This window comes from Lepisma saccharinum, chromosome 1 (genome assembly GCF_977018435.1).
Source record: "Lepisma saccharinum chromosome 1, izLepSacc3.1, whole genome shotgun sequence".
NCBI classification, from domain to species: domain Eukaryota; kingdom Metazoa; phylum Arthropoda; class Insecta; order Zygentoma; family Lepismatidae; genus Lepisma; species Lepisma saccharinum.
Window position 1 is genome coordinate 93,112,958 of NC_139229.1, and position 10,203 is coordinate 93,123,160.

The window sequence follows — 10,203 nt, forward strand, 5'->3', positions numbered from 1 at the left end:
GGTTCCAATTAACCTAACATGGCATAAAGTGGACTTAAGTAAAACTCGAGCCTTTTAAACTTGGTGATAAAAGACAGAACATTTGAGTCTTCAAAAATATTAGGCATGTTAATATATCCAAAAGCCTGGCAGTTGGGAGGAGCGATCGCCCCTGTCGCCTTCCCCTTGGATCCGCGCCTAGCTTCAGACCACTGTTCCGATTGTATGCGTTCGTTATTTATTATCGTCCACTCTTTACTACGGCGACGATACTGCGTTTAAAACTTCAACAGCAGATGATTTTCCCTCCTTTCCCGTATGTATCCCACGTAAAACCTTCACCCCTATTATGACAGTCGACATTTCCAGTTGGCGCATGCGTGGCAGAAGAGAACTTTCACGAAGCTTGCTTTACCGTTTCCTTATTTTGCCAATGTATTCGCCCAGACAGCGCATGCGCATTTTGCGGCAAAAGTCGTGAGTAACGCAGACATATTGTAATGTAATAAGGAAGTTCCAAATTAGAACAGTGTAACTTAAAGCTTATTAATAACTGTGCAGACAATGCACTGATGTGATGTATACTTACAATTAAATACATTTTATTCTTAAATTACAGTTCTGGAAAAATGTACAATGGGAATTTCAACGACATGATCATGAACAGCATGGGAGGTGAAAACAGGATTGGAAAGAAGAAAGGGGATGAACAAAGAAACGAGAAGAAGTTCGACTCTCATGGTGAACGCATATCATCGCAAGAGGAATTGTCAACAGGAGAATCTGTGACGCAAATATCACACATTACATCACAACAATTCGCGCAGGAACATGAGGAATATCATCCAAGCACTCTAATACCAATGAATATTCCCATCAGATTAAGGGAGCTGACGTTAATAAACGACAACACCCTACTTGATGCGACAGAACAAACCGACGGCTATTCTTTTTTTTCTACAGTTGCCGAACCAAAAGATAATGAGAGAGAGACTACAAGGCATGATGTCACTTCAGATTTCCCTGAAATCACCACTGAGAGACAGATTACGAAGCATGATGCCAATTCAGCTTTCCCGGAAACCACCACTGAGAGACAGATTTCGAGGCAGTATGTCACTTCAGCTTTCCCAGAAACCACCACTGAGAGACAGACTACGAGGCAGTATGTCACTTCAGCTTTCCCAGAAACCACCACTGAGAGACAGACTACGAGGCAGTATGTCACTTCAGCTTTCCCAGAAACCACCACTGAGAGACAGACTACGAGACATTATGTCACTTCAGCTTTCCCAGAAACCACCACTGAGAAACCCACTACAAAGTCTTCTGTCCACTCAGCTTTCAATGTAACCACCACTGGGAGATCCACTACGAAGTCTGCTGTCCATTCAGCCTTCAATGTAACCAGCACTGGGAGACCCGCTACGAAGTCTGCTATTCATTCAGTCTTCAATATATACACCACTGAGAGACCCACTACGAAGTCTGCTGTCCATTCAGCATTCAATGTAACCACCACTGGAAGATCCACTACGAAGTCTGCTGTCCATTCAGCTTTCAATGTAACCACCACTGAAACACCCACTACGAAGTCTGCTGTCCATTCAGCTTTCAATGTAATCAACACTGGGACACCCACTATGAAGTCTGCTGTCCATTCAGCTTCCAATGTAACCAGCACTGGGACACCCACTACGAAGTCTGCTATTCATTCAGTCTTCAATATAACCACCACTGAGAGACCCACTACGAAGTCTGCTGTCCATTCAGCTTTCAATGTAACCACCACTGAAACACCCACTACGAAGTCTGCTGTCCATTCAGCTTTCAATGTAATCAACACTGGGACACCCACTATGAAGTCTGCTGTCCATTCAGCTTCCAATGTAACCAGCACTGGAACACCCACTACGAAGTCTGCTATTCATTCAGTCTTCAATATAACCACCACTGAGAGACCCACTACGAAGTCTGCTGTCCATTCAGCTTTCAATGTAACCACCACTGAAACACCCACTACGAAGTCTGCTGTCCATTCAGCTTTCAATGTAATCAACACTGGGACACCCACTATGAAGTCTGCTGTCCATTCAGCTTCCAATGTAACCAGCACTGGGACACCCACTACGAAGTCTGCTATTCATTCAGTCTTCAATATAACCACCACTGAGAGACCCACTACGAAGTCTGCTGTCCATTCAGCTTTCAATGTAACCACCACTGAAACACCCACTACGAAGTCTGCTGTCCATTCAGCTTTCAATGTAATCAACACTGGGACACCCACTATGAAGTCTGCTGTCCATTCAGCTTCCAATGTAACCAGCACTGGAACACCCACTACGAAGTCTGCTATTCATTCAGTCTTCAATATAACCACCACTGAGAGACCCACTACGAAGTCTGCTGTCCATTCAGCTTTCAATGTAACCACCACTGAAACACCCACTACGAAGTCTGCTGTCCATTCAGCTTTCAATGTAATCAACACTGGGACACCCACTATGAAGTCTGCTGTCCATTCAGCTTCCAATGTAACCAGCACTGGGACACCCACTACGAAGTCTGCTGTCCATTCAGCATTCAATGTAACCAGCACTGGGACACCCACTACGAAGTCTGTTGTCCATTCAGCCTTCAATATAACCACCACTGAGAAACCCACTACGAAGTTTGCTGTCCATTCAGGATTCAATGTAACCACCACTGAGAGATCCACTACGAAGTCTGCTGTCCATTCAGCTTTCAATGTAACCAGCACTGGGAGACCCACTACGAAGTCTGCTATTCATTCAGTCTTCAGTATAACCACCACTGAGAGACCCACTACGAAGTCTGCTGTCCATTCAGCCTTCAATGTAACCACCACTGGAAGATCCACTACGAAGTCTGCTGTCCATTCAGCCTTCAATGTAACCACCACTGGGAGATCCACTACGAAGTCTGCTGTCCATTCAGCTTTCAATGTAACCAGCACTGGGACACCCACTACGAAGTCTGCTGTCCATTCAGCCTTCAATGTAACCACCACTGGAAGATCCACTACGAAGTCTGCTGTCCATTCAGCCTTCAATATAACCACCACTGGAAGATCCACTACGAAGTCTGCTGTCCATTCAGCTTTCAATGTAACCAGCACTGGGACACCCGCTATGAAGTCTGCTGTCCATTCAGCTTTCAATGTAACCAGCACTGGGACACCCACTACGAAGTCTGCTGTCCATTCAGCCTTCAATGTAACCACCACTGGAAGATCCACTACGAAGTCTGCTCTCCATTCAGCCTTCAATATAACCACCACTGAGAGACCCACTACGAAGTCTGCTGTCCATTCAGCCTTCAATGTAACCACCACTGGGAGATCCACTACGAAGTCTGCTGTCCATTCAGCTTTCAATGTAACCAGCACTGGGACACCCACTATGAAGTATGCTGTCCATTCAGCTTCCAATGTAACCAGCACTGGGACACCCACTACGAAGTCTGCTGTCCATTCAACTTTCAAAGTAACTACCACTGGGACACCCACTACGAAGTCTGCTGTCCATTCAGCTTTCAGTGTAACTACCACTGTGAGACCCACTACGGGATCAGGCTCAGAGAGGGTGGGAAATGACTCTCGGCCGGTTGAGAGTGGAAATTTCACTGAACTAGACGAATACAAGAATGCAACAGAAGAGCCGGAAAATGACGTAGAAGACACGCCTATATTATCAAGTGATTATATGATAAATGTTACAATTCAGGAGATAGAACAAATGATTGGTTTTGTAAATATTCCAGAAAGTATTCAAGATACAGGGGAAGCGTCTGAAGAAATTGAAGATTCCGAACATGTTGGAGAGAGCGCCACAATGAATACTAGAAGTTCTGATCAAGATTACCTTAGCAGCACAAAGAAACAGGATGGGTCAGAGACAAATCAAGAAAACAGCACAAAGATAGAGAAATCTTCTGGACAAGAAGCAAGAACAAAATTGAAAACAGGCACACATTCAACTAAAGAATGGGCGAACAAGTTTCCTTTAGTTCATAAAATCCATGAGAACTCCCAGGCACATAAAGTATCTCGACTGATACATACTAATAAAAGACAACACCAAGGGATAAGCTATCTTGCAGGAGAAAAGAAGGGACATGACACATCGAACGGGAAGTTAATAGATGCTATGGAGATAGGAGACGTTGTAAATGCAGGGGCAGCCAGTGTGCAGTGGATGAACGAGCCGGGAACGTGCAACGTCACATGTGGCGGAGGTAAGTGTTTGTGTGTTTCTAATTTCTCATTAAAGTATAAGGAGTAATTATGGATCTTTCTCTATCACCAATTGCCATCTAATAAGTCGCCCTAAGCATAGTGTCTAGAGAGTAGAGCTCACTATAAGGGTGCGAGATATGAAGTCGAAAGAAAACGATAGCATTGAATATTGCAATGGTATCCCAATCTTATCGACAACTACTTAACTCTCTGTCTCTTTCTCATCTCTCTCTTCCCCACTTCTTTGTATCTCTATTTGCCTCTCAACTCTACTCCAGTTAAATTAATCTCTATTGTCGGAAGATTATGTACCCAATAGTTTCAGTCGCTACCTTTGACAGGCTAAATATTAAATCAATTCAATGTTTGATAGAGCAAGTTCTTAGCAAAGTGCATACCTTTGATTTCAAATAGTTTGAATCATGGACGACAAATTTTGTGGAGCAAGTATCTCTACCTTTCCCCAAATCCCTCATGGGGAAGATTACCTCTGTACACTCACCTCTAATGTTCATTCTGAGTTAACAATTTTTATTTCAAATGACTAGAAATAAACACATCAAACACACTGGTATTTTTTTTTCTTGCAAAGCATATATATTGGTTCAGTAGATAATCTGGATGAGGGTACACTTCCACAGTTATGAGAGGTTGATTGGAATACTAAAATACCGCTTGAGACAGGCAATTTCATCTCAAGACCCACTAAGTATGTAAACGAAATTCACGGTCTTTCAAAAAACTTATTTTGAAATATAGTTTATTGTTTGCAATTAGTTTTATACTATTATCATGTGAATATTTTTAACCCATTTTAATACTTATATTATTTCGTGTCTGCCTTTATTACATACGAGTCTTTATTATAAATAAACAGCGTGGCACAACAGCCCTTTTGGGGGAAAGGTCTGCAAAGTACCTTCTTATTGGGTGATGAGTCCAGCGCAGACAGACACAGAGAGATCCCCATTGGCAGCAGAGTGCGTTGAGTATTCGACTCATAATCTCGTCACCGAACATTCTGGATTCGAGCCCTGATCTTGGTACGACTGTGTCTTTGTTAGTGTATCATCACCAATTCCATACAGAATGTATAATCATTCTTCATCGTCACGATTATCCAAAGCAACGGAACATAAGAACAATATGTAGCTACAAATACAAGAAGAAAGATACTTTATAAGAATTTAGCTACCTCATAAATGTGTAGTCGGCGTAATGGTTTGAAAAACGTATTTGTTTGTCCTAAAATATTTCATTTCTTGCTTCCCAGGATACAGGAATTTCACAGCTGTGTGTAAAGATGGGAATGAAATTGTGGATCAGTCCTTGTGTCAAGGAATGAGCAAACCAAGGGTGAAGGGAGAAGACACGATATGCAACACAGAAGCTTGCCCGCAGTAAGTATTATCAAAGAGTAAACAGTATTTAAATAAAGTTTCTCTGTGCTATTATTACATAAATCGTAGAAATATTTACAGGTACAGAGAGATCGTTAATGAGTAAGAAATAGTGTTCGTTCTTTTCTCTCTCTATTTCGGTTATTTTATATCGCTTGTCTAATTATTTGATTAATCGCGACGATAAGAAGTGTTCGAATAGCCTTGGGATTTTGTTCCTCAGACACTACATTTATATATTTATTCCCAAACGGGAAATACATCTATTATCCTCTTCTTATTTATCAATAATTTTCAGTATTAGAAGCTAATTTTAGAAGGCAAAGTGATAATTGAGCTACTGACGTTTCAAATTATGCGAAATGAATGAAATATCCTAGTTATACAAAATGATGTCTCCTTTTAAGAAAATGTACTACAGCTTGACCCAAATAAACTTTTATATGGTAGACTTGTTGCTGCTAATCAATTTGAATTGACTTCTGTTATAGTTTTCTTGCTTTGATCGCTTTTTCTCCCTCTTTATCCCAATCGCCACGATGAAGATGAATGAGCATTGCTTGCCCTCTATCTGTGATTCAAAGAAACCACGCCTACAATTCAATTTTTAACTTAGTATTAGTCCCGTCTAGTTCGATGCACTTTTTGACACTGGATCCCGCGCAGATGTAAGGCATTTGTATTCAACCATGTTGACACTTTACGCAAGAATGGCGGTGTTCAAATTCAGGAGGTCCAATGCCTACCTGCTGCTTTCAACGTTCATTTCATTGGTAAGCACGTACCACGTGACCATACATCTCATTGTACATCCATCCAGAACCTAGCGCAAACGACGCAGACACCAAATACACGAAGTAGACGAATCGGTTAGCACTTTGAAACCAATTAGACACGTGAATGTAAAGAGAGCCCAAAAATGCAACGAACTAGACGGGGCTATTATTCTTCAATACCTTGCAAAAACTGACTACGGTGCATATTCTATCTTGCAGGTGGAAACACAAAGGTTGGTCAGGGTGCAGCGTGTCGTGTGGTGCGGGCGAAAGAGTGAGTTATGTTGTGTGTTGTTTGGGAGAAGAAGGAAACGAGATTGAACTAGACGAGTTCGAATGTACGAAAATAAATAAACCGGATCCCAAGAAAGAGCCTTGTCAGGAAGCAGAATGTCCTACAATGGAAAATCTAGTTGTTCAACCTGAGAAACTACAGAGTTCACCGAACAGTTCCACCGAGAGTAGATACTCATTTTTGATCACCTTGCTTCTGTCTGTGGTTTATTATCTGGCAACATAGCTTTCCAGTTGCAACGAACTTTTTTTGTGGTTATAGTAATACTTTAATCTACAATTCAAAATAACAAGCTACAATAACTTCAATTTCTGGCGAGGAACCTATCAAGCTGATGTTTCAACTTAGTCTTATCAGTTGCAGTGTGAGATATTAATCCCATTCACACTTCTCTTTCCAAACCACGTTTCTTTCAAGTTTTTCCAATTTCAGGTTTAACTTTTCTCACTACCTCATTCTACATAAATATTGAACACGGAACTCAAAGCATCATGACATGATGAATGGTGATTGATGATTAGTAGTTGATGCATTTTAACGCGTCAGTATAGAGAATGTACACTTTTCGTTTTTGTGAAATGATCGTTTATGATGTGCATAATTTATTCTTTTTTTACGCATTAAGCGAAATGGCAGTTGAAAATGTATCTTTTGATGTGTTTTTCTGTAACATATAAACTGGGGATGTGCCTAGATGTAACGTCAGAATTTCATGCACTTTAATATGTTAAAGTAAAATAATTATCCATTTTTCTGTGTATTGACATGCATTCTGTGTGTGAGAGAGTAGAATGTACATTAAATTGAATGACGAAACTGTACAGTGCCTTATTTATTTAAAACTTATTTGCGTAAATATCGTTTTTACTGAAGTTCATTTTTTATTAAATTTAACATGTGATTCGTCCTTGGCTTCAGACTTTCAATTTGTCTCAGAATGCTCATCAATGCAAATAAATTTAACAAAATTACAATCTGGATATTATTTATCATCATAAGTCTACTTGAACCAAATATACTTGATTAAACCAAGGCGAATTATACACAGGTGGACTCAAGGGAATTATCGTTCAACGTAGGTTGGAGATCTTAATAAATATGCAGTTTTAGAGTGCTCCTTTAATAAGTAGGCATTTCAGAAGATAATTCAGAGAATTCTTTTTTGGCCTAAGACTTTCTAAAAGCTTGATGCACACGGACCCAAATTTTCGTCTCCTTTCGAAAAACCGCTGTGATATTCCTAAATCTGAAAAATTACATGTCCTTAGAATTTCTTTATTTCTTTTACAGCATTCACGTGAATCTTCGTGTGGTTTGATTGATTGATTGATTTGGTGTTTTAAGTCCACTTTATGCACAGTAAGGTTAATCGGAACTGAACCTACAGTTTAAGGTGGGATCCGAACAACTATGTGCCTCCAGCGGGTATTGAACCCGGGGCCCCTTGGTTACAAGGCGACGACGATACCACTGCGCCATCGGGGAGGCCACGTGAGGTTTGCTTTCGCTGTTGTCTAGATTATCTCAATAGTTTCGTGGCTACGTAATATTGCTAGATATTGATAATATCCATCTTGCTATTGAAGAACTCTGCAACAGATTTCGTTAAAATCGAGCACGTAGTCGTTTCGGCCATTTAAAAAAGTAAAACAATCTCAATATGATGTCATTTTGTGCCAGCCAACACCAGTTCATTAGCTCTGGTTGATCGATCTGGATGTATCCACCTTGGGACGGGTCAGTTCTCTGGTTCGATTTCCTCAAAAACGGAAACAAAATTTTTAAAAATCATTTAATAAATAGATTACCTGCTCTATTTCCAATAGGCTACTGCATTATTTGCCTAATCATTTCCCCGTGAACAATAAAATTGTACTTAGCTATTTGTGTTGATACCTACATTATAGAAATTAATATAAGGAACATGAAGCAAAACAAAATTAAATCAGTTATTTTATTTTACTTTTACGTACCTTTAATTGATATTCGGAGGATTTTCGGTTATCCTGTGATTGTCTTCAAGCCAGAGTGCTTACAGCAATCAGACACATGTAGGGCATGGTAATAAATGATCCAATCCAGATATATGCACTTTCCTTGCAACATTTACTTGATGTTATTGTATTAACCACACATACGTAAAATACTTCAACACGTTTCTATTCGACATCGAACGGCAACTATTTTATCTTCGAACAAAAATATAGGTGGCAGCACTCAAACATGTTGTATAATCTTTTTCTTAAATCGATCTATCACTGTGCGGGTTCAATTGTTTATACAATGCAGTCACTGGCTATATCGCATATTTACCCAAACAATTTTCTCAAACCTTTTTAAGTTCTATGTTGAACACATGTCGTTTGTTGCACCATTTTAAACAATTTTGGAGGGGAAATTTACACTATTACATAGATGTTAAAAATAAGTAACACAAGTTCAAAACTCTAGAAAAGGAGACGCAGAATTACAATTATCCGAAAAAATAAATAATTTATAATAAATCCTACCACAATTTAGAAGTATTTAGCATAATTTCGAAGTTTAAGCAACAATTTTTATTATCGTCAATCCACACGACAGGGAGGGGGAAGAAAATATAAATTCTTGCAAAATCTGAAATATCGTCAATTTTATTTTCGTCGATTTTTATAGGTTCACATTTAAATATTTCGTAGTTCAAAGTGAGGAGCAAGGGCCCCTTGCCACATCTTGAGCATGGCCTGCAGTTAACATTCTAAATGCAAAGGATTTATGTGCAGTACATGCGACTGTAATTGAACGCATTTTTCAAACCTTCGCCGGTTTACCATACCTTCTTCCAACACTCCGAAAATGCCACGAGTCGCCACTGTTTATACTTTACCAAAGTTGTGAACAAAATAATATGTGCTGTCTACATTTTTTACTCTTCACTGCAAACAAATTATACAAAATAGTTTTACCTAATGTCAAGGGGGCTGACGCCAGTGCCAGGGGGGGACTGATGGCAGTTCCAGGGGGGCTGAGCCCCCTTGGCCCCTGCCTGGCTACGGGCCTGGATGGAACAAATAAGATGAATATGATAGAAAACAACTTGCCTACACATTCAGAGTTTTCTTCTTTAAGATGGAGGTGGAAGGAGCGAAAAGTCAAAAATAGGGCGAGGGGTCGCTTATCGGACAAGACTTAACAACCTTTTGGTCTTCTTACGTCAGACTAAATGCTTTCGTTGACATGTTAGGCTTTTTAGGTTTAGTTGTCTTAGAATATATACACTGCAATTTTCGGGGCTTTACCGTGCTTGACCAAAAATGTAGTATTTGCTCTTTATGCTAAGAGAAATAAACCTATCAAGCCTAACCTAACAATGAAGGCATTTCGCACTTACGTCAGAAGACGACCAAAAAGTTGTTTGGGTTTCGTGCGATCAGTTATACTCTAGAGCGAGAGGGTGTTCGAAGGGACGCGCGCGATTGACTTTGTTACGTGTCTTGTCTCCATACTTGTTAG

At 40.1% G+C, this 10,203-nt stretch overlaps 1 protein-coding gene across 1 annotated transcript in view; it reads left to right on the forward strand.

The window, feature by feature from the left end:
* Positions 1-7,656, forward strand: part of LOC145997992 (uncharacterized) — a 52,912-nt gene extending 45,256 nt beyond the window's left edge. Inside the window, exons 12-14 of the mRNA XM_083134660.1 lie at positions 599-4,239; positions 5,514-5,640; positions 6,636-7,656. Of these exons, the coding sequence (XP_082990786.1) occupies positions 599-4,239; positions 5,514-5,640; positions 6,636-6,936 (4,069 nt within the window). The 3' untranslated portion in view covers positions 6,937-7,656. The remainder of the gene's footprint in view (positions 1-598; positions 4,240-5,513; positions 5,641-6,635) is intronic.
* Positions 7,657-10,203: the final 2,547 nt, after the last annotated feature.